Here is a 24,154-nt window from a genome sequence, read left to right on the forward strand (position 1 = left end):
ACCTTGCAAACGTGGTGTACTTTTATAATTTCAGCAAATTTTCTAAGTTGATGGTTCTGTTATTGTTCAGTAAATATATTTTAAGTGTTTAGAAGGCCTGTTTGAATTCTTTTTCCTGACATTTTTTTTCCCAGCAATCTTCCAGAACCAAGGCAGTGACACTCAAGTTTCTCTGGCCCAGCAGGACTTCCTATCTCCTGTTATTAACAGGACAAGATTGCTTGTTACAGCTTTGCCATAATTTACATTGTTGGATTTTTACTGTGCACGTGGAGTGCATGTTGTCATGCAGATGGGAAGCAGTTCTGCTAGAAGTTGTCTATCTGGCATCTTTCCCAGGTGCTTGGGGATAGGGTAGGCTGCATGAATTGCTCTAGAGGTGGCAACACTCCTGTGCTGTCATAAGCTCCATCCTGGGGATCCCTGTGCTGTCACATTGACCACATGAGCACCCACGTCAGAGTAGAGCAGGTTTCCAATGGGATATAACAGCTGAGAAGGTTGCTGTTACTGTCAGACCAGTTTGTCAAATCTGCAGCCTTCTCCAGAAGAAAAGGGGTTTAGGCAGGTGGCCAAAGGCTGGGTAAATTGCCCTGGTAGTGTGCAGGTTGGGCACACTGAGCTAAGCCAGGTATAGGTGCTTCAAAAACATAATGTCCCAAGCAGCTTTTGGTTGTAATCTGTTACAAGGCAGTTTCAGTCAAGCTTCCCTCTCTTTGTTGTGTTTTGTGCTGGTTTAGTTTAGTAACGTCAGCATGTGTTTGTGCTTTCTTTGCAGCCTCTCAGCTAGTACGTTATCTGTGTCTTCAGGGAGCAGTTTGGGATCCCTGGCATCCAGCCGGGGATCTCTGAACACATCCAGTAGAGGGTCGCTAAACTCGCTCAGCTCCACGGATCTCTACTATAACCAAGGCGATCAAATTACAGATTTGGACTATCAGTACAAACTTGATTTCATATTGCAAGAAAAAACTGGTTACATTCCTTCGGGACCCATCACTACTATTCATGAAAATGAAGTGGTCAGTTCCCATGGGAGACTTGGTTACAGTGACTCTCCTTCAGCTGCAGACCATCCCAAATTGACTGAACCTCCTAAATCTGTGGCATCGCTGTCTTCCAGATCCTCACTCTCCTCCTTGTCCCCCCCAGGCTCCCCTTTGGTTTTAGAAGCTGCATTTTCAGTGTCAGCTCAAAATTCCCCTCTGCATCACCTCACTACGGACTTCGAAGACTCTGACCTTTCAGGTGATTTTGCAGGCATTAGCTTCTGCGAGAACCAAATATTATTGGACTCTGAAGCCAGAGCAGGATCTCGGACTCCTACAGATGATAAAGATCTAAATGTTAGGCAGCCTCTGCCTTCTCTACATGAAGGAAGTTCAGGTAATTAAAACAAAAAATCTAATGTCAAATGTATGTGCAACATGAAAATTAACAGCTGGCTCTTGAAATGAGGAGGCACCTTGTGTAACTGAAGAGTATCTTGGTCAGCATGCACTTGCATGTTCTGAGGAATGTTACCTAACTTCTAGTTTTGGCTGCAGAGAGCTGCGATCACCCTGATTCTGTTCACATTTTTCAATAGCTATTTTAGAAAGTAAGTTCATGTATTGCAATCTGTCACAAAAACAATAACACAAAAACCTGAAGCTGGATTTTGAAAGCATGGAGGATGCATGGTGTTCCTAGATTTTACAAGGATGTGTGGATGTAGAGCAAATACACTCTGCTGGCTTTCTGGTAATTTGAAATCAGAGACTTTGTTTCTCATTGAAGAGTAAGTTACAAACTGACATTCTCAGTAAAAAAGACTTCTGGACTGTAAATTATGTGTTATGTGTATCTAATGATTTGAGCCTGCTGTCACTGAAAGATCTGCAGTTCATTTTGAATTATGAAAGACAGGTGACTACATGCCATGTACATTTTTAACATGAATTTCACAGCTTTTAGCTTTTTATCCAAGTTAGAACAGAACTCCTAAGTGAGTCTAGGATCCCCTAACTGTGAGTTATCAAGGTATCCTTAGCGACTAGTTAACTTTAACTTTGAGGTGGCTAAATTAGGTGTGATGAACTCCACTTCTGGTCTGTATCAAAAGCCATAGAGCATACATAATCATCTTATGTTGTCAAAACCTTTGGAAGGTTTCAAAAATCCCAGCTGTCAAGATGGCTCGTGCTCAGTCTTAGAGTGTTCGCTTTGCTGCCTCTTGTTCGGACTGACAGTATGTTGTGCTCTCTCTGCACATTTATTCTTCTCTAGTGTAATTCTGTGTCATTGTCTTCAAGTATGTTGCAAACTATTCATGTTTATGTTGCACTCTGTTTTCTCAAGGAAGAACTGAGTGAGACAGATTTCCAGTAGTGCTGAGCACTGGCAGCCCTATTTGAAACCTGGTCAGTACCTGGCATTTCCAACTGTATTTCTGAGCTGGTAGGGAAGCAGCTAACTAAGGAGTTTGGTGTTTTAGGGAATAAACATGGCCTAGTTCTTGAGCATTGTCCAGATTTGTTACCAAGTTTGAAACCTTATGCTTGGAATTTTTCAATTTTTAATAAAAGTACCTTGTCATATTCATACAGTTATATATTTTAGTGAGAAATTTGCTTTTATTTTTTTAATTCTCTCAAGGAGCTGTTGTAATATCTGTTGTCTAGTTAGATTAGCTTACTGCAGTACTGTGCTGATTTCAATGGTGGCCGGAGCAATGTGGCATCAGAATAGAAAAGTATGGTGTGCTTAGTACAAGCTGGGAGGCTCCACTATCTTTCACTGTGCAGAAAGAAAACAAGGAATTGACTGATGTCGTAATGGTCTGAGCCTGTAAAATACAAAGTTGAAAAAGCAGGGAAAGGGAACTTGGGGGGAATGGGTCTTTTTGTCCTTTGTCTTTTCAGGATAGTGTAGCACAGTGGTTATTTTACTTTAGAGCCATATTATGAAAGATTGAAACAATAATTAATTTTCCTGCCTGTATTTCAGCAGCATATCCTTTCCAAATTAACAACCATTTTCAGTCTGTCTTTGCAATCTGGCTGCAGCTCACATAGTCAGAGAACTGAATTCAAAATGGCTTGGAATTTGGGAACACTTTGGGCTATGTGAAATCAGATTTTTTTTTTTTTTTGAAATTTATTTCTATAGATCATTATTTTCAAAGTCACTGTGTGGTTCTCTAACATTTTTTGACTTTTTGAGGACCTCTTATTCTGGATATTGTCAGCTTGCCTTTTAAGTCTATATAAGTAGTTATGGTTTTAAAATGTAAATTCATTCTGTGATTCTTCATGCTGATACTTCCTCATGTAGCACCACGTGCATAATACAGTTTGTCTTTAAACTTGTATTAAGGCTGCCAAAACAAGTATTTGAATTTTGAATAGCCAGGTATTAACTAATTACACTTCAATACCTCTGGTTTCCACAGTAAAATGGGCCCCATGGTGAGACTTCAGTAATTAACAGTGAGACACAGATCTGGGGTTTGTTCAGTGTTTCTACTCCAGTTTCATCCTTGGAACTGCTGTGATGCTGAATGGGAAGATTTGAATAAACTCAGCCAGAGGGACTAAACCTGCATTGAAAATTTCAGCCCACACACTTAGGTTTTTACAGGACTACAAATCTGAATACTGCTGAATCTTAACTTGGGCATAGACAAACACTCAAAGGTAATACAGCTCCTAATGTCATGTAATCTGCACTGGCTCTCTAGATGCAGCGTTCACCTGCTTCTCTGGCTGTCTCTGACTTTTCTGTACAGGTGAACCATAGAGATATTTGCTCCTCTGCACATGTCCCTGCTGTCAGAAACCAAGTTGGAATATCTTGTAGTTCTTCCACAGTCAGTCTCTGTCATTGTCAAAGTCAATTCAGGCTGCTGTGGTAATTCCTAAGGGTAATCAATAAATCATGTCATCACCTTCACCCCTCACATGGTGAGGGGGAAGGGAAAGAGCACTTCATCATCAAGGAAAAAGCATTCCTACTGCCATCAATAAAAGCACAAATGCAGCAATCAATCATCTAATCTAAAGCCTTAAATTTTAACATCTTAACAGGATGTAAAGTCATGATTGTGATGGGGATGATAATGCATACCAATATCCTCACTCCCTGGCAGATAAAAGGACTGCATAGACCCTCAGCTTGCTGTGCTGCAGAATGTGGCTTCGTGGCATGACACTCGCATATGAATGCAAGTTGAAGATTAAAGCTAAGTAGTTATTGAGAGCCTGTAGCAGAGAAAGTTTTTGATGACAGTAAACCAGAGAGGATTTTATTTCTAGCAGTTATATCACTGGGGAGAGGATGTCTGTCTGACTTTTGAATATTTAATAAACAGTAGGCAAGCACTTGGCATGTAGCTGCAGTGTTACCACAGTGCTGAATGCGAACATGGCAAATACTGGTTTAAAGATCAGGGAAATGAGGGCTGATAATGAAGGATAATAACTAGCTCAGTGCATAAGGGTGATCATAGGAGTCTGTGTCTCTGGGAAGAAATAATAGTACATTTTCAAGTTCATCAGTCTGGTTATATCTGTAGCCAGAATATGTAGCAACAGCAGTACAGGCTCAGAATGTTTAATGATATGGAACAAAACTACTCTGTGATGCTCAGCTAAGGGTCACCGCTTTCAACGTGACAACTTCCTAAGCTATGCTCATCTCTCTTTCTGACTATTAATCTCTTGGACTAGTTTTCATTCTTTTTCCTTTTTGTAGGTGGTGATTTACCAAGAAGAACAGCTGGTCATCTGCTTGAGGAGAAAACAGCTTGTGTATCTGCTGCTGTGTCTGATGAGTCTGTAGCTGGAGATAGTGGTGTATATGAAGCTTCTGTGAAACAGTAGGTTTGAGAAATCATGCAAGTCTTTCCACCAAAAATTTAAATATATCTATGATCAGTTACACAGTACCTGCAGAAGTTGTTAACCAGCCCTGCCTTTTTTAGAAATAATTTGTATTTTCAGATGAAAGGAAGGCATATTTGCCAAACAATGAAGTTTGATCTGAGGGTTAGTTTTTGTGCTTGTATAACTTGGTTGAATAGCATTAATATACTTCTTTATAATCTTGGGGATTTTTTTTTTTTTGCTAGAAGCGTTCCCAAGAGAAAAGTTTGATTTAAACTATGCAGGTTCTGCCATGTGACTCCATTGACAATACTCAGGGCTACTGTTTTTACTTCTTGTTTTGCTAAGGATTTTTAAGATTGCATAGCCATTTTTTTTATTGTTTTTATTTTTAAAAAGAGGTTATAGAAAAGACATGGAAAACCTCTGTTGTAACGTTGGTATTAAAATAATCCAGGTTGAGGCTTAATGTTCTCTGCAGTGATCAGGATATAAGGAACATATTTGCTGTTATTTTTTGACTAGACAAGTTCTATAGGATTTTTCATACTAGTTTATATAGTATTGCCTGTAATTTTCAGTAATCAGCCTCAGGCCTTTCTGAATCATTGCTGCAGTTGTCAAACTATTCCAGCAGCAACTGTCCCTAAAATAAGCACTGCTGTTGTGTAGGCTCTGAAATTCTTATTTGGAGTGCATGCTGTAATTGAATCAGCATGTTTAGGAGAATGGATATATGTTCTGTGTATGCATATCTTAATAATTGTTGAAAGCTAACTATAAATTTCCAAAATTTGAGTATTTGCCTGGTTTTCCTAGACCAAATGAAACTGAGGACACTGTATATAGTGAAGATGATGCAACAACTCTAGAGCCTGCTCAGGTACAAATAGGACTCAGGTGAGTGACCAGCCAAGGGAATATTTCTGTTGATCCAGAAATGTGAATAGTAAACTTCCCTTGTGTTGTCCTTTCTTTAACAGATATGACCACAGCAATTCAAGTTTTGTGATAATCATAGTACGGCTTAGAAACCTTCCAGCGTTTCCTGTCCCCCTTGGCTCTAAGGTGTAAGTCAAACAATCACTGAGAAGTAGTTTTGAAAGATAAGAGTATAATAATAAATTCTAAAAATTCTCTAAAGGAATTGGTTGATTTATGGCTTAAGAGCACTGAAATATCTACAAAATTTTTCAAACTGTTGTAGTATTTAGCATTGTAGTATTTATGTAATATGTAGTATTTAGTATTTGCATATTCCAGCAATGCAGCAAGAATAAATGTTATCAGAAAATTTGCATATTCCGCTAAACTGGAATAAAAAATTATTTTGAAATGGTGTTTTATCTAGTGCTTCTAAACATTCCAGCTTCGTGAGTGCAAAATATGCTGTATTTGCTAAAACCTTTCTTTTGATACTTTGGCATCCTTTCAGCTCAGAATGTTATCTTCTTACATTTATGTGTCTTTTTGATGTAAAATGATATTTAGAGCAGTATTTGTCTTTCAAGTGAGCTTTTAAAGGAAAGGAGTAATTTAATAAATTGCAAGTGGACAAGCACAGTCACATTGAGATACACCATCCCTAATTACTAGAGCTTGGAGGTCTGTTAAGAATTAGTTCTCAAGTCAAATTGGACCAACAAAGTCTAAAATGGACATGCAAAATCTAAAAGAAAATTGCAGTTTAAATTGTATGTAGAAAATGAACAGAAAATCCTGAATATGTTACCACTGAGTTTCTAATCCAAAATTCTCATCTACATGTTGCCTTGGGGACACTTGTACTTGAGCAAGCTTTTTGAGACTGTAAGATTTCCTTAAACTGTTGAAAAGCTTAATAAGATTGGAGAAGGATATAATCAACCCCTGAAAAATTTAGTTTTCTTGCTGGTTCTTTTCCCTTCGTATCCCATTGCCTTGAATTTGATTGGCAGATAAACAGGAAGCCACTGGATATGGAAAGGATGCATTAAGGATAGAGGCCTGGGTGCTTGCTGGATTTTTCTCTTTGTTTTTGTTAATAACAAATGGTTATTCTACTACTGTCCTTCCTTCCTTGGACTACTCTTTGCTCTACTGGCCTTCCAAGTCCACTAACATTTAGCATAAGAAAACAGAAAAATTATAGAAGAATAAATTGACACAGGTGAGAAGAAAAGTAGATAATGTAGAATGGCAAAAAGATGTTCAATAACATAAAGCTAGGTCAGAGCAGGCATCTTTTCATGAATTAAAGTGTGTTTAATTAATAGTGTGTATAATTAATAAGTGTGTATAATTAATAGTCAAGAAGTCCTGACCTGCTGCTGCTAAAAGAGATTTGACAAAATTAAAACTACACAAAACAAGGAGGAAGAAGGGGAAGGGAAAGGCAGGACCTTGCAAATAGCATTTTTTCTGTCACTTGCACTTGTGTGCATATATGTATAATCTGTACCAATACATACAATAATAAAAATAGGGTCTGGAAAAAGATGCTACATTATAACTGCGTTTCCTAGAACACCAGTTGGATAAATCAGGACTTTAGTGAACCTCTACACATGGAAGAATGGATTTGACATGAGGTGTTACTGATACTGTAAAAACTGCTCACTTTTAGCCCAGGTACAGCACAGTTGAAGAGTTACTGTGTCAGGGTCACTTCTTCATCTGTTGAGAAGTCATAGGTTTGTCACAGTAAAATCTGATTAATCGATTAACTCTTTAAGTTTATTAATTAAAATTAAAGTAACCACTCCTGTACAACAAAGTGAGAGAACAATTTCTTTTGCTTCTTTGTTTACCCTTCATTTGGTTTGATGCCAATAAATTGGCAAACAGTTATTAAAAGAAAGTTTTAATGAACCACCTTTTAAACATACCTTTGATGCACTTTATTTTCTATTCCTACATCTTTTATAAATGTTTTTAATTGCTCAGTCTATTGAAATGGCTGTTTTCTGCAGACTGACAATTGCTCACCTACAGTTATAGGAATACAGCAGCAGCATTACTGGAGTTACAATATGCTACCACTTCACCTCAGGACTGGCATGTCAAAATGCTGGATACCTGCTATCCAGGCTATACATGTGAACCAAACAACCTAGATTTTGCTCTTTATTCCAAGAAGTTTGGCATAACTGGGAAATCAAGACTATGTCCAAATTTAAGTAAAGAAATCATGTTTCTCACAGACCTAATTTCTTTTAACTAATGTGAAATTAAGTTTTTAATAAAATCAACAAAACTCTTCATGAAGTCAGAAAATATAGTAGTAGTGCTATAAATTTTGAGAGAAAGAGTGAGTCAATGTAAGTAATTCTGGAAAAAACTCTTTCTCCTTGCTTTAGCCAGCTTCACTGCATTCTATTCTCCAGTGAATGCCATTTATATTTAAAGCCAGTAACAGAAACAGACTAACAGGCACAGAAAATATGTAAAACTATTACTATGCTTATTCATGTGCATGAAAGACTGTGCAATAGGTAAATAGCACATACAAATTGCATTAAAAATGTCTGTACTGTGTCAAGCTGCTGCTAAAGTGAGACCTGCAAGTTAGATAGTACAACTTTTATCCACATAATATCCATTCCTACTGGTTGTATGAAATGAATGCAGCCTTGTAACAATTTCGAGTTACTCCCTGTGCTTCAATTCAGGCTCGCAAGATGCATTCTTCCAAGTTTCACTTAATATGTTATGAATTGATCTTAAGCAGCTATGGCCCTAGCTATTTTATTGCTTGCTTTCCTCAGTTTTCTGCTTTCTTTGGAAATTTTGTTTGATCTGTTTCCTTAAAAGATTAAAAGACATCACTGCTTTTCAGTGCTGCTTGCATTATTCTAAGAATTTAATTTTTACATCCACCCCAGTTCTTCTCATTTTTTAAAATTAACATTAAGAACGTTTCCTCCCACCTGACATGATCTTCATTGTTTACAGTACTAAACTTGGACAGTGTCAGAAACTGCTACCTCTCTTGCTACTACTACCTTACCAGGCACAAAATGCCTTCATGGGAAATGTTTCTGCAAGGGACAGGAGGAGTTCCTCACTCATCTTTGTCACCTCATTTCCATTCCACTGATAAGTTACTGTTCCATTTTGTTGCTATGCAGTCCTTAAGTTGATGGGGTGAACTTCTCCCATGCATCACCAGCAAGTGCCAGTCTAAACAGAGGTAAAGATGTTGTTTTGTTTCTGGCAGGTATATCAGAGTAGCAGTCCTTCCATCCTCCACTGATATCAGCTGTCTGTTCCGCACTAAAGTTCATCCTGTCATGGAAACCATTTTATTCAACGAGATATTCAGAGTAGCCATTTCTCAAGTAGCACTGCTACAGAAGACACTGAGAGTAGATGTTTGTGCTGTCAGTAGAAGTCGGCGGGAAGAATGCCTGGTATGTGGTTTTACTTCTGGTGCTTTTTTGGCATGCATTTGTTTATAGTGTCCCCTCTTATTTTGATGGTCAAGGCTGCTAAAATTCCACAGCACTTGGAGACAAGGTCTGAAGCATAACTTAGTTGTTGCTATAGTACCTAGAATACTGCCTTTCTCTGAAACTCCTGGTACAGAATCTAATCTTGGATGGAAGGTGTTTTGATAATTCTAAGACTACTTTAACCCTTTAATTACAGATTGATATTCCATCTTTGCCATTTTATAAAACCCCTATAAACTTCAATGCAACATTACTTCAATGCTAGGTTTTAAAGTAAAAACTGAAGAAGAGCCACAGTAAAAAATAATGAGAGCACACCCTCATTGTCACCACTTGTCACAAAGAACAAACTAAATTACATTTTGGACATTATTTTAAATTATACGATGGACACCTTTTTGGTCTTTATGATCTGTTGAAATAAAAAAAGCATGACATTTATAGATCAGCCCATTGGAAGCTGTCACTTTAAGTGTTGTTGTTAATCGTAGTCATCACTGAATCAGTGATGCTTCATTTACTTTCAAATTGCTTTTGCATGGTCTGGTACAACTCAAGTCTAGTTTTTCACCATGAGAGGGATTTTAGTAGCACAGTGAGATTTTTGCAGTTACCACGCACTGAAGAGATGCTGGAATCTGCTGGGGTTCATTGGCTCTAATTACTGTGAAACAGCCTCACTTTCAGAATGTAGAAGTTAACTTAATTCCTGGGGAACGTGTTGGCCTTTTTCAGTATGTAAAAACTTTCCCCTGAGGAAAGAGAAGGGCAGCAGAACAAAAATGCAACCTCCAGCAGGATACAAAGGTGAAGAAAGGACTCAACAATAACAAAAAACCCCAACGAAGACAAGAGTTATTCCAAAGATCAAATTAAAGAGTTGGGAGTACCATCCCCAGCAGAATGCCCTGGACAACATGACCAGAATCTTGGCAAGAGTTATGTGTGCAGCCCAGTAGCTGTGGAGATAATATGCTTTGCCAAAGAACAAAGGATTTTAATCTTCAAGGCACAGCCCAAACATGAGTACTTCAGAAGTTTTCCCAGAGTACCAACTCAGTGGATGCCAGCGTTTGTCCAAATGAAAGGGTTTCTTAATCTCTTTTACTGGCTTTTCATCTCCTTCTTCCCTGGTTAGAGCAAGCAAGGTCATCCATTATTTGCCATATGCATGATTTTTGTGGTAGGATAATTGAAAAATCATGTGGCACTTGCTGTCCCACAAGCTGGTGCTGCACAGGTTTTCATTACTGAATGCACTAGAGCAGGAGTGTGCAATATCGTGGTATGGTGTGGGGAGACATTTCTGCAGACTGAAATAAGAGATGGCAGAATGGACAATATGAAGGACATTTCCATGTACTTCTATTTGTCTACTTTAACTGGAAGTAGAGGGAAACAGAAAACTGTACAGTTAGAAAGGAAATTAAAGTTCATGTCAAATTTTTGCTGCCTGTTGTGCATGATGAGTACAGTAGAAATATTTTGTAGGAAACAGAACAAATTTAAATAATTTTTTCCCTTATTTTGTACAGGCTGGGACTCAGATCAGCCTGGCAGATTTATCACTTTCTGATGAGACCTATACTCTGTGGTACAACCTGTTGCCTTGCAAGCAGAGTCCTGGCAAAAAACCCAAGGACCAAAATGACGAATACATGTTTCTGTTAAGCAAGCAATCACAGTCATTGGACTCACTGGACTTGGTGAGTGATGAGTTGGCTATTACTGTGATAGCAAGAAAAAAGCCAGAGACTCCAATTGTGTCATTGCATTGTAGCTATTTGAATGTGTGAACTGCCATCCCCTGAAGGGCCAAAGCCCTGTTTTGCAGGCACTTTTGTCTAGAGTGACTTTGTGTGAGTAGGGCCTTCAGCTGTGTTTCTTTTTAGAAAGAATGTTATTGAAGAGCTTCCTTAAGTGTGTCATTTATTTTCATATGCATACGTTAAAAATTGCTATTTATTAACTATTTGAATCTGCATACTCAAAGCCATTGCACTGAACATGCTGTTTATGCAAACTAACTCTTCTGGTTAAATAAGCTTTTCTGCTTTAATCCCTTCTTAAGAGAACTGCACAGAAAATGTAACTTTGAAAAGCAACCTTTTTCACCTAAGAACAGTACGAGAGGGAAGATGAGAAAATACATTGAAGGATGACAGGAGTATATTTGATTGCATTGTTATTTTAAAACCAATTGTTTTTCATTGGAATTTACTGTGCATAAAAGTAATCATTCAGTGTGCTGTACACTGACAATTCAAACCCCTTATCCTCATGATCTGGGGGTCATTGTGTCTGCTGACATCAGAAGCAGTAGGGTAATGCAAGCTCTTGTAAGAGTTGTCATTTTCCTACCTGTTATGTATCATTCAACTCTGGTTTCATCTTTTTCTTTGTGAGCAGGATGCTGTGTCAGCTCTGCTGGAGAGGACATCTGCTGAGCTGGAAGAAGTAGAACAAGAGCTGGCTGAAGATGAGGAGAAGGAACAAGAGCAAAGGGCCACTGAGGAAGACTGGTAAAGACACTTTTCCTCCCTCACTGTTCATGCCTGAATGATTCAGCTCATTCTTCCTTTTCTTAGACAAACAAAAGGGCTGTACTTTTGGAGAACATAGATTCATAGAATGGTATGGGTTGGAAGGGATCTTTAGAGATCATCCAGTCTAATACTGCTCCCATGGGCAGGGACACCTTCCACTAGAACAGGTGGTCAACACCCCATCCAACCTGATCTTGAAAATTTCCAAGGACAGGACATCTATGGCTTCTCTGGACAACCTGTTCCAGTGCCTCACCACCACTGGAATTGGAGTAAAGTCTTGTTCTCTTGTATGGTCAATTTATTTACATTCTTTTAGGTTTACAGTCTCTTGACTGCCTCTATGAACTCCTGCTGCCAATGCTACTCCATTCCGTGTACATCTTCCTGTGAAGCCACTGGGAGTGTAGCAAAATATCAAAAAGTTGCATTAACTGTAACAGGCAAGCGGTTAGATTTGAAAAGAGAGCTGCTGTCTGGCAAAGTCAGTGTGGGTGTGCTTCCATTGATGGTCTTGTTTTTGAAGAAAATTTGAGCTTTCCCAAGAACAGATTTCTTGCCTAAATTGGTATTTCAGTTCTGTTGTTGTGCAATTTCTTAGCTGCAGTGTAGAAGAAAATACATGCTTTATTGGGGGGAAGTGGGGAGTAGCTTTTTGTTTTATGAACTCATAACGAAAGTCCTTCAACATTATCAACATTACAGCTATTGAATATAGTGCAGTACTGTCATAATGACCTTCAAGGTGAACTGTAGTAGTGCTGGGTTTTGCTGGAGGCAGCAATGAAACGGGCCTTCACATGAACTTAGCGGAAACATTTGGATGATAGTTGTTTTCCCTGTCAGGAAAATGCACGCCTTACACATTAGTGCAGGTCTGGGATTTCTGGTATCTCTCTCTGTTGAGCTTTTTCAGTTTCATAATAAGCCTGGGCTACTTCTGTTCATACAGGCTAGAGATGCTCGCAGAGGCCTCTGATGAAATTGTGGATGAAGAGGAAGATGGCATAAAGATGGAAGTAGAAGGTGACATGGGGTTACTCATGGATGCACCAGAAATGAATGAAGATGAAGACAAGAACAGAAAGAACAGTGATGAGGCCCAGGAAAGCCAGCAAGCTGCTGTAGTTCTAACACTGGTGAATATCTTAAAATTCACATGCCTGCAGTATCTTACTATGCCAAAAAATCTATTTCTGAGCAATTAATATAGAAGTCTGCTGCATCTATGCATTTACAATTTGATGTGGCCTTTGCTGTAGCACTTGTCAGTATGTACGTGTAACAAAATTGGTGTGGTCACTTCTGAACTATGAAGAGGACATTGGACAGACATGCTAAGCAGGACTTCTAAGTCCAGGACAATTAACCAAGACTCTCTATCTTCACTTTTTTTGTTGTATATGGAGGACATTCAAAATACAAGAGTAGTTCAGTAGTTTGATCTTGTGCATATTTAAAATATTTCTGCACATCTGTTTCATTGTTTCTTTTTTTTTTTGTCTGATTCGTCTGCTAGACAGGAAAAAACACATGACAACGGTCAAGATCTTTAAGCCGGTTCAGGGATTTCCTTATTTTTTCCCTAATTTTTGGGCACAAGAACTGTCTTAGCAGGAAAAAGGACAAAAGATTAATGAACAGAACATTCCAAAATGTGTCTTAAAACTGTGTATACTTTTGAACAATTGAGGGTACTGTTGTACCCGCACACTGCATAAAGAAAATTCTAATTCCATGTTCTTGGTAACTGTTGTTTTTTAAATTATATTCCACTTTCCTGAAAGCACTTTTAGTAAATGTTTAGTAAACATATCTCTGATATGGTAGCACACTCTCAGAAATGAAATTTTTAGAAGCTTTCTGCAGCTTAATAAAAACACTGTTGCATGTTTTAAACCCACAAGTTCTATAAAATAACTGAAGTAAAAAGATGAAGAGTGACATCTCGTTCTTTCAACTTTGTGACAATACAAAAGTTTAACATCTCAGTGGACTTGCTGGAAACTGTAATTAACTTCCAATTAATGTGGCAAGATGCCAAATGAGCTAAGGCTGCGGTATTAAAAGGACTGACAGTCTGCTGGGTAGCAAGTAAATATAGATCAAAGCCCTAACTCAGCAAGAGGAGATGGCAAGGACGACATGTGAAGGTTAGACACGCACTCAAGTGCTTTGCTAAGCCTGGGCTGGGGAGACCCAGACAAGGAGTGAAAGACAGCAGTCTCCACTGCAGAGCCAGACACAGCATGGATCTCTGTATGCCACATGCTCTCGGGGTTGCTGTTGTGCTATTTAGGTCACTGTATTTATCTCCTGCACTGTGAAAACCATGAACCTCATTAAATTACACAAGTTGAAGAAAAAGCCCCATTGCTCATCAATAACATGGGATGTTCCAGCTGCTGCAGAGCTTGGTCTAGCCTAGCAGCCAGGATGAACGCAGCATGGAAGTAAGCACAGGCTGAGCCACCCACAGGGATGGGGCCACTTGAGGGTCCCTCTGGCACACGTGGGACAACTCTCGTAGGCAGCAGGCTGTGCTGAGGGACAGCAGCCAGCAGTGTCTTTTCCCCGGGTTCACAAGGCTGGTGAAGCTCTAGAGATTGCATAAAGCAGCTCTGCTGCTGAGGCTTGGGGATGTATGGCAGTATGTCTGGAAAGACCCAGGCAGTGTAACTTTGCCAGCTGCCCCCTTTCAGTGTGCACAAGCACCATCTCTGATCTCTGGCATGGCAGAACCTTGCTCTTCTGCAAATACCAAACAAAGTAAATATAAATGTGCAATAATCATAAGGTCTGCGAATAGCAAAGCAAAACATTACTTGCACTGTGTTTGCATCAAATCATCTGCCAAGCAGCAAAGGCCTTTCTGCAAAAGCTTTGGCTTTACTGGCTACAAAGAGTACCTTCAAAGCCTCTCCACACACTCTTAAGCCTCTTGGGAATTTTGTATTTCTTTACTTGGAATAGCTTCTCTGTGAATGCACTGTGCTTTTTGCCGCTGGTCTTTTTCCATCTACCACACCGCAAGGTAATGAGAATGCTTGTGAAGTCTTGAAGGCACAGAAACTATGTGGAGGTATCTGTCTGGTTATAGTAAGTGTTATCCATTCAATTCCTGTTCACAGGTTGATAAAGAGACTAACACTGAGGAGCTGGTTAGTGAGAACACAGCAGTCCGGCCCAAGGACAGAGCCAGCTGGAGCTCCAGACAGCGTCCCTTTGTCAGGAGCAGCATGATAGTGCGCTCCCAAACCTTCTCTCCAGGCGAGCGGAACCAATACATCTGCAGGGTAAGAGCAAAACCACTTGGAAGAAGAGCTATTAACCAAAGAGTCATTTAACTTCTTGGGAGTGAAGCATTAATGACACTGAGTCATGTACTGATTTTCCCTGCAAGAGGCAGAGCCTGTGTTTTCTCTACAGTCCTTCCCTCTCTGAGCTGATGTATAGTAGAATTGACTTTCAGCAGAGTTGCATACTCTTGCAAAACACCTCTGCTAGGGCAAAAATACATCCTATTGGAGAGAAATAACACAGATGCCTGTGCTGGCTCTCTGCAAAAAGTGTTTCCCTGCATGTCAGCAACTCCAGCACTCTCGCAGCAAAACAATTTGTTACAACATGAAATAGAATTCACTGTAAAATGCCATTGCATTACCATATTTTAATAATGCAACCATTTAAGGGTAACAGTGTGGAAAGAGCTCAGTCATCAATTTTCAATCTTGCTTTGTATCTCAACTGGTTTTAAACCTAGGCAGCCCAAATCCTGCTGTAATTGCATCTTTGAAAGATGTGCAAGCGCTGCCTCGGGGCTGGGTTTTAAACATGGCTTTGGCAGCTAAGTTCTCCAGTCTCTAGATCTATGGTAGCATGGAAAAAGGAAAAAAAAAAATTAAATTGTGAGTCTTGCTGCTGCTAAACTAACTATGAAAATAATGTGTTTAAAGATTTAAGCGTGGACTGCCAGCTCTATAGATTTTAATCACAGATACCCTACAAAAGGCAGTTTATTTTGATCTTTAGTTTCTACAGGTTATTTATATAAGTACTTTTTTTTTTTAAAGTAATACTTATGCTTTAATTCCCCTGTTCAGTTAGAGGCATTTGCCTTAATCATATGGGAACATAAATGTTCATCACTTCTCTGTGATTCTCATAGGCCTAAAAAAAAAAAAAAGTCTTTAGTCAATACCTATGTACTTAAATAACGATTCTGTATACCCTCCAGAATGAAATATAGCAGATTGTTTTCTAACAATTTTTACATAATTTGGATACATTATTGGCTGAATTCAGAAGCTAGCCTTCCTCTTAATTCCTGTGCTGGAATTTAATTCCTAAATGGAAATTAGTAGTAGCAAAAAAATATCGCCTTAGCCTTCTGCCTATGTAGTTCTTCAACAGGAAGTAAAACTAGTTGTTTTAGTGGTTTAGTTAGTGTAAACTTCTGAGGCTTTAGTATCTGATAAAGTATTGGGTTTTTGTAGCTTTGAACATTGCTACAGACCTGCTGCCAAGAGCCAGCATTAAAAAAAAACCCCTTACCTTGAATAAACCATTCTGTTTCTCAGTGTGTATGGTATTGCCTGGAAGCAAAGTACCCTGTGAAAGGAACATGCTTGCAGATCTATATTTTGCAGTGTCAGAAGCACTCATTGCCCACTGCAGGGGGCTCCAGAGTGGGCACTGTAGCTGCATCCCTGTTGACAAAGAGGGCTGAAGAGCTGGAGTGTCCCCAGTCCCAGTCACCAGCTTGTACCACGGGCATATCCAGCCTTCCTTGCATTGTGGTGCTGTACGAGAGGAAAGCGCCTGTTGGATACACTCTGGTGAAGTGCCAGCTGCTCTCTAATCAGAAGAGATGGCCTGGCATTAAGAAAGCACCTCTGATGTTACAGAGAACAGAGATCTTTGAGGCCTGATGGACAGAACCAAAGTCTGTTCATGCTTTGGAAAATGTCCCTTAAAAAGTGCCTAAAGAACATTAGTGACAATAGCTGCCTCTCTGTATCAAGGAGTGAGCTCCCACTAATGGCTCATGGTGAAAAGACAGATTTGTCTCTCAAGAGGTGTACTGTGTATTGCAAGTGATTGTATTTCTGACCCCCAGCTCCCAGTCAGCCCTGTGTAAGCACACTTTAGGGCCCAGCCTTTGCTTGCTGAAATGTTAGCAGAACGATTCCTTTTCTTGTCTTTCCTGAAGAGTTGAAATACATACTCTGCAGAGAGATGCTTCTGACCACTTGTTGATGCTGATGCACCTAACAATCATTCTGCACTGACATGTATGAAATAATGCTAAAGTTATGCCACTGCCGAGCTGTGGCACATAATTTTAAGAAGCAGAAAGTGCTTCTGAAGGAAGCTGTGGGCACTCCTTTGCTTGTTACAATTAACAACAATACAAAAATACTACTTGTTGGACAGGTGCATGCTATAGTAATTCACCTTCCCTGTAGTAAATTTGTTAAAAGCCTGCCCCAGGTAAGCAAAATCCATAGTTTGTATCTGCAGCCAGACAATGATTTGTCAGTACTTAATAACCTTATTTACCTTCCTTGCATTCCTAAAGAGTCTTACTGTTCATTCAGTAAGATCAATGGTTGTCTTGGTGTAGGATTATAATTTTAGAGTAGATGTTTATTCTAGTTGCAAACTTGTTAACTTTATACTAATAATATGACCTACATGTTTATAAAGGCTGAGGTTCCCTGACTGGTTCTACCAGTGCAGGTGTATTTGCATATGGAGGTGCTTTATGTCTGTTTGTTATGTACATTTTGGCAGTTGAATCGCAGTGACAGCGACAGCTCCACGCTAGCCAAGAAGTCTCTCTTTGTGAGAAACGCCACGGAACGACGGAGCCTGAGAGTTAAACGGGTATGTGCTGTTACCTGGACAGGGTTTTAAAGCAACTATGGGGACACTGGGAATAAATACGCTTTATTTCAAGTATTTCAGCAAAACCAACACTAGTACCATAATTCTGTCCTGTAGTTTCATGTTGAAATATCAATGTAGTGGTCTCAGTCCAATGTCAGCTCCCCTCCAACAAAGCCTGTGTTGTTTTAGTCGTGGCTGAAGCCAGCAGTGAGACACTGATGCTCAGCATCGTGACATTTCTTGTTGAACTTGAGTTACTGTCAAGGGGATCTGTGTTAAAGAACGTGACACAAGGTGGCCTGTGCTGCACAAAAGTCGACACCAGCAATATACATCTTGAGCAAATTTTGGTGAAGATTGCAAGGATTTAGATGTCCTTTTAAAGGGAATTGACTCTCCACCTAAAGTATTCAAGTAGCAAAAGGATTGAAGGACAAGAGAGTAAGAGTCTCTTGCATGAAATTCATTCTTACATTAATTTAGAGAGTTATATTTTAATCTTAATTGTAACTAGAAAAATAGTCCTTTGGAAGCCTTGTTACCAGGAAGCAGGATACATTTTGCATAAGAAATAAAAGTCTGGGATACTGAATAGTCTGAGGTGGCTTCTCTTTTCCTGCCTGACTTACTTATGCAAAAAGTCACTGTGAAAGGACAGTAAATAATGTGAAATATGCTGAAGAATATGCATGTTTACAGAGTTTGTAACATTATGTGTTAGGCCTTGAAAAGCAAATATTTACAAAAATAAATAATGTAGTTGATATCTGTGGGGAATTCTGTGTAGTGTTGTGTCTTCTGGCAGTGTCATCCCAGGGATCAGAATGGGTTTTTGTTTTTAACTTTAAATATATCATTGTGCACTTGGTTGGAGCATTTATTTTTAGCCAATGACTAAAGAAAAATTCCAAGATGGGTGAATTTTTTCACTTCAGAAAAAAAGACTGGTAAACCACCCCCCCTCCCCGAATATTTGAGCTTTTCTGACTACAGTATGTCAAACTCTCCACCAGCCTCTCTAGGTATTAATTTTTACTGTTGTGTCTCCCAAACGACTCAGCCTGTTTGCCAGCCCATCATGCGAAGAGCTGCGCAGGAGTGCCCCATGCGCACTTCCCTGGACTTGGAGCTGGACCTCCAGGTGTCGCGCACAAGACAGAACCGTCTGAACGACGAGCTCCGGGCCTTGCGGGACCTTAAACAAAAGCTTGAGGAAATGAAAGGCAGAGGAGAAGCAGACCTTCCTCTGTGTGTGCTAGAGGATGAACGTTTCCAGAAACTCTTGAAACAAGCTGAAAAACAGGTATGAATGAGCAGCATTCACATATGTGTGAGCATGCCCCTACCTTTGATATAAATTTGTTAAAGAATTTGCTCAATGATGTTAAAAGCTTTTTACAGAAGCTCACATTTGACTAATTATATCTCTGAATTACATAGTGTAAACTCTGTCTTTATTTTATATGTGTATATATATATATCAATACTGCAACATTAAACGTAGAATTTGAAGTAGCATTTTCTTCACACCCTCTAAATACTTCGATAAGTCACATTAGAAACTCTGTTATTGGGAGTAGTAGTTGTAGTTGGTGTAGTAAAATAGCAATTACTTAAAAATTAATTTAGAATTTTCACATCCCAGCCATGCTTTTACAGACTGGCATGTGCTTCCTGTCCCTCAGCATCAGTTGCTTTGCACTCTGCACAGAACTTGTAGCCAAAAGATTATTGTAACAGGTAGAAGGAGCAATTACCACTACCTAGAGTGGCAGGTGCAAGGGGAAAAGGTAGTGGATTATTTCTTCGTGCAGGACATACTCATTTTGGCAAAGGAAAGCCAAATTCTGTTCTCTAGGTGATGGTTTCTTGAACAGTACAAGTATATATGCACTGCCATAAGGTGGCATGTCCCCACATAATTAAAAGACAAGAAACAGGACAGAAGAATGAGATGCAACAGTGAGAAGTTGGAATATGGAAAAGTCCAACAAGATACATTAATAAGTTAGATGTTGTGGGGCTTTTATTATGTGTTTGGGAGATTTTTTGGGTTTTTTTTTTAATCATTATGGAGATCATCGACTGGAATAGGGCCCTGGAGAGGTTGTTGGAGGAATTAAAAACCCAACAAAGTAAAAAAAAAATTAAACCCACAGTTGGAGGTATTCTAAACCTAACTGGTCAAGACCCTGACTACTCAGCTCTGGCATCATCTACTGTGAGCAGGAGGTTGGAGTAGACACCTTCTGGAGCCCCCTTCCCATCCAAGTCTGTCAATGTACATCAGCTTTCAGTGAGGGGAGGTTGTGAGTGACAGCCAGGAGGGATCTGTGCTCCTTAGCTCTTTATGGTTGATAGAGACTGGTGTTTTGATACACCAGGTTATTCAGAGTTGTAAAAATGGAAAGTTCTAACAAGGTGCAGAGGCCCTTCTCGTATGTAAGCAATAGTTGTTTGTTTTGTTGTTTTGGTTTTTTTTAAGCTAAATGTCAGTAAATAGCCTTGTGTAGAAGAGGAAAGGATGATCCTAATATTTACATTCAGAAAGCTGAGCTTTTGTTAGGAAATGTTAGGAATGAGGTACTCCACACATGAGACACAAAACATAAACAAAAACATCGCAGGATCAGCAGATGTCAAAAAGCAAATAAGACAGGAATTGCTAAGAAAAATACTTGGAACAAAACATTTCATTGCCTTAAGGTCTAAATATTATTATGCTTGTACCATAAACATAGTCCATTTTTGGTTTCCCTTTTCAAAGTGGATGATAAAATTAGAGTCAACAAGGGTGGTCAAGGGAGGAAACAGCTTCTGTGTAAGGAACAGCTAAGTAGCTACAACTGAAGTACATACAGCCATGAGTGAGGTGGAAGAGAGCAATGAATCTTGGTCTTGTATTCTCCAAGAAGGGGAAAATCGAACAGATGGCAGGTTAAATGCAAGCAAACATAGCATGACATTCAGAAACTGTAAAAATGTTTGCAATAAAACATTGAGTGCTGCAAGTTTGCATAAGTTCAAAAAATTATTAATTTATTAATTGGCTAAATTCGTAGTAGAAAAATGCATGTAATGGCACCACATATTTCAAGAAGTCCTTGACTTAGGAAATAAGACTTCTCCCCAGCATGCTCTGCCAATTCTACATTTATGTCCTGTTGTGTCTTCTGGTCTGTCTTTTGGCATCTATTGTTGGTTATAGTTAGTGGAGTACTAAAATGACTATAAAACACTGGCAGAGTTTAGGGTGAACATTGATGAGTGTTCTGAAAAACACTGGGCAAAATGGGGGAAGATAGTGTAACTGGTTCACATGGGTTTTACCATGTGAATTCATTATATTAATTTGATCCAAGTTTTAACCCATAAAAATAGTAACTTATAGAAAAGAAGCATAGCTAAATTTATGTGGAATTTAATAGTTTATATCTAATACTGGATGCAGGATAGAAATTATATTTTCTGAGTGTTTAATTTAAAACTACTCCCATTCTAAAAATGTTCCCTCTAGAACAGAATATGCCTCTGCAACATTTCATATTATGAATCCTTTGGATTTGTGCTTTATCTCAGCTGGCTCTTCCAAGGCAGGAGGTAGGTTTGTCACATTTTTTATAGTGTCAGTGATTAACACCATTACCCACACTGGTGAACAATAAGAGTAATAATACACATTCCTAAAATATATGCGGGCAGTAGCACAGCATTTAAGTCCTCCTTCCTAAGGTAAAAGTCAGAACAATGATCACAGTCACTCCACCTCTTTGAAGAATGCCTACAAAGTTTCTAGAACTATTTCTACCCTTAAAATCACTGCAGCCTTCCCCTGCGGAGCAAAACAACCCTGAGAGCACTGTACTGTGTTGTCAGTGTTTCCCCTTGGGTTAGCAAAACACAGCAGCCTAGAGAACATTGTCATAGATTATTTCTTACATCCTGCAGGCATTGTAATGGCACAGACTAATGCAGCAGCTGGAAACGCCAGAGAAATTGAGAGAGTCTCAAGTGAAAAATGAAACCGCAGATGTGGGGGATGTTAAAAATCAGTGACTGCTTGCTAGCAAGCAGTTAGTTCCTCTGCTTGAAGGCAGATCCACAGACTCCATACCTTCCCTCTCTTTCCTTCCACACCTTCCTAAGTACAGCAAGTATGTAATGCCCACTAATACCTCCAGATCAGAAAACAGAGATAATTCTGTGCACCAGAAGTGCATTTTCTCTTGTTTAGATTGGATGTTTGTGAGAAATCATACAATGTTTCAAAGTTTGATTCTTAAATCCTCATACAGGTAAGTTTTCAGACACCTAGTGTACTCTAAAGTACTACTGCTATTTATATCTGAAAAAGATTCCTGTAAATATCTTCTTTATTTCTTTTTAGTACATCATTTATGTTGAGATAATGTGTAACTATGTCTTTAATACCAGTAAGTATGTCCTTGTCCCAATGATTTGGTGTTCAGCACAGTTAGTTTGATTTTGGATTCAGTTTTTTCTACACAAAACCCATGGAAGAGCAAGACAGGAAATAGCATTTCAGCTCTAATTTTGATAGTGTTTCTTCTTTGTCATCTTAAACTATCTTAAGCTTAAGCTAAGCCCAGATAGAGAGATTCCTATCTGACACTTATATTTGGTAGATAAGTGTCATGAATGAGTGTTTTCAGGTTGCTTAAAGAATCTGAGATCATACTTTTGCCGGGGGCAGGGGGGTACATCACCACAAAATGTGCCAGATTTTGGGACGTATTGAATGTCTGTCCCTTGTGTTAGTGTGATTTTCTGTATTTTTTATAAAGCACTCAAAAACCATAATGTAAATATAAACCTGGTCATGTACATACCTTCTAATACACATATTACTAGAGACATTGGGCTGAAATCCAGGGACGCTCTCTCAGAGCGTCCTAAAAAAATAAATGGATTCAAAAATGAAAAAAGGATACATTGTAATAGAGAGTATGAAAACAAGTCATCTATGCTCTTAAACCTGAAATGCAGTAATCACAAGAATCTCATGTATAGTTAGGGAAAGGATAAATTAGAAAATTTTGTAATACTGTATGTTTAGTACTTTGGTAAATATTAATTAGGGGAGCTGGTAAAACATATGACCAGTGACATAGGTAAAATTAATTAAGACATTACCAGCTGTAGATTGCAAATTTATGTTCACTAACTAATAAAGGAAACAATATTTATAGATTAATTTCATTTTAAAATCATAGCTATTTTGGAGTTGGGGACTGAAGAAGTTAACAGCAGTGCAAGCTGACTGGATTTTGAGTGAGTTTTTTGAAAGGGTGATTCTCTTTCATGTAAAACACTTTCATATAGAAACCAGAGTGCGTTTCAACAGACAGAGGGTACCACTATCCTGCTGTGAGCAGCTTTCTTATAACTACCCAGTATGAAACTGATAGTATGGACTAGCTCTTTTGAATTAGTTGGTTTTGTTGTTTAGTAGTCTACTGGGTTGAATTCAGAACTGGGATGTGAACTTCTAAGTCACAAACTAGCTTTGAAGATTGCTGTTTCAGCCTTGTATGTATTTTAATTTGAGGTAATGAACAGCATTTTCAAGTCTCTAAAGAATCAAACATTAAAGTCTCAACAACTTTATAGTTGTTTAAGAATGTGAGCTGCTTCTGTTGAATTTTGATGGCTGACAAAATTCAAAATACAATAAATAACATTTGTCTGATGGCCTCTGCAGTCTAGAAAAGCACTGTCCACACCATGCACCCCACATGTGATGTGGGCAACAATGCATTTGTCACAGAACTCACCTGTGTAGAAATGGGGGTCATTTATCTGAGAATTTCAGGTGACTGCCCACCTAAAAAGAGTTACTGTTCAAATTGTTGGATATTCAGAAACCCTTGCTAAGTTTTTAAAGTCTTTAAAGCCAAAGCACAGGTATTAATAGCAGTCTTGTTGCTGAAATTGCGGATGGCATAGCTGCAGCTGTCCTGTTGATGCTTAGTAAAGACATAAGTAACAGAGCTGGCAATACCGAGATACAGAAATTCAGTCACTTACTGTGGGGTAAGTAGCTGCTCAGCAGTGCTGACAAAGGACCTTTGATCTCTTGTTACCACTGGTGTTCCATTCACTTGCCTTGGCTTTTATGCCTGTACAATGCAATGAAAGAAGTGAGTCTCGTGCAAGATAGATACTGTGTCATGAATAAAGTCACAAAAGTTCATGTTCCTTGCTAATATGGTCAACAAAACCTGAAAAGGTTGAGAGCATGCCTTCCCTACTTTTTCTGTTAGTCACTTTACAGTAGGTATAGGCACCTTTCCTGAGAGCTTTTGTCAGGAAATAGAAGTATTTTATATGGAAAGAGAACCAGTAGCTCGCAGTTCTAAAAAGATACTTGGATAGACAACATGTGTTCATACAATGT

The 24,154-nt window shown here is 38.9% G+C and overlaps 1 protein-coding gene across 1 annotated transcript in view; it reads left to right on the forward strand.

Moving 5' to 3' along the window:
- The window catches only part of WWC2 (WW and C2 domain containing 2), a 95,551-nt gene that overhangs the window by 66,336 nt on the left and 5,061 nt on the right, over positions 1 to 24,154 (forward strand). Inside the window, exons 11-21 of the mRNA XM_041479987.1 lie at positions 779 to 1,386; positions 4,735 to 4,858; positions 5,685 to 5,765; positions 5,849 to 5,935; positions 9,064 to 9,256; positions 10,834 to 11,004; positions 11,708 to 11,820; positions 12,797 to 12,983; positions 14,976 to 15,140; positions 17,641 to 17,733; positions 18,797 to 19,039. Coding sequence (XP_041335921.1) covers positions 779 to 1,386; positions 4,735 to 4,858; positions 5,685 to 5,765; positions 5,849 to 5,935; positions 9,064 to 9,256; positions 10,834 to 11,004; positions 11,708 to 11,820; positions 12,797 to 12,983; positions 14,976 to 15,140; positions 17,641 to 17,733; positions 18,797 to 19,039 — 2,065 coding nt within the window. The remainder of the gene's footprint in view (positions 1 to 778; positions 1,387 to 4,734; positions 4,859 to 5,684; positions 5,766 to 5,848; positions 5,936 to 9,063; positions 9,257 to 10,833; positions 11,005 to 11,707; positions 11,821 to 12,796; positions 12,984 to 14,975; positions 15,141 to 17,640; positions 17,734 to 18,796; positions 19,040 to 24,154) is intronic.

The sequence above is a fragment of the Pyrgilauda ruficollis genome, unplaced genomic scaffold, assembly GCF_017590135.1.
Source record: "Pyrgilauda ruficollis isolate IOZ18807 unplaced genomic scaffold, ASM1759013v1 scaffold5, whole genome shotgun sequence".
Taxonomy (NCBI): domain Eukaryota; kingdom Metazoa; phylum Chordata; class Aves; order Passeriformes; family Passeridae; genus Pyrgilauda; species Pyrgilauda ruficollis.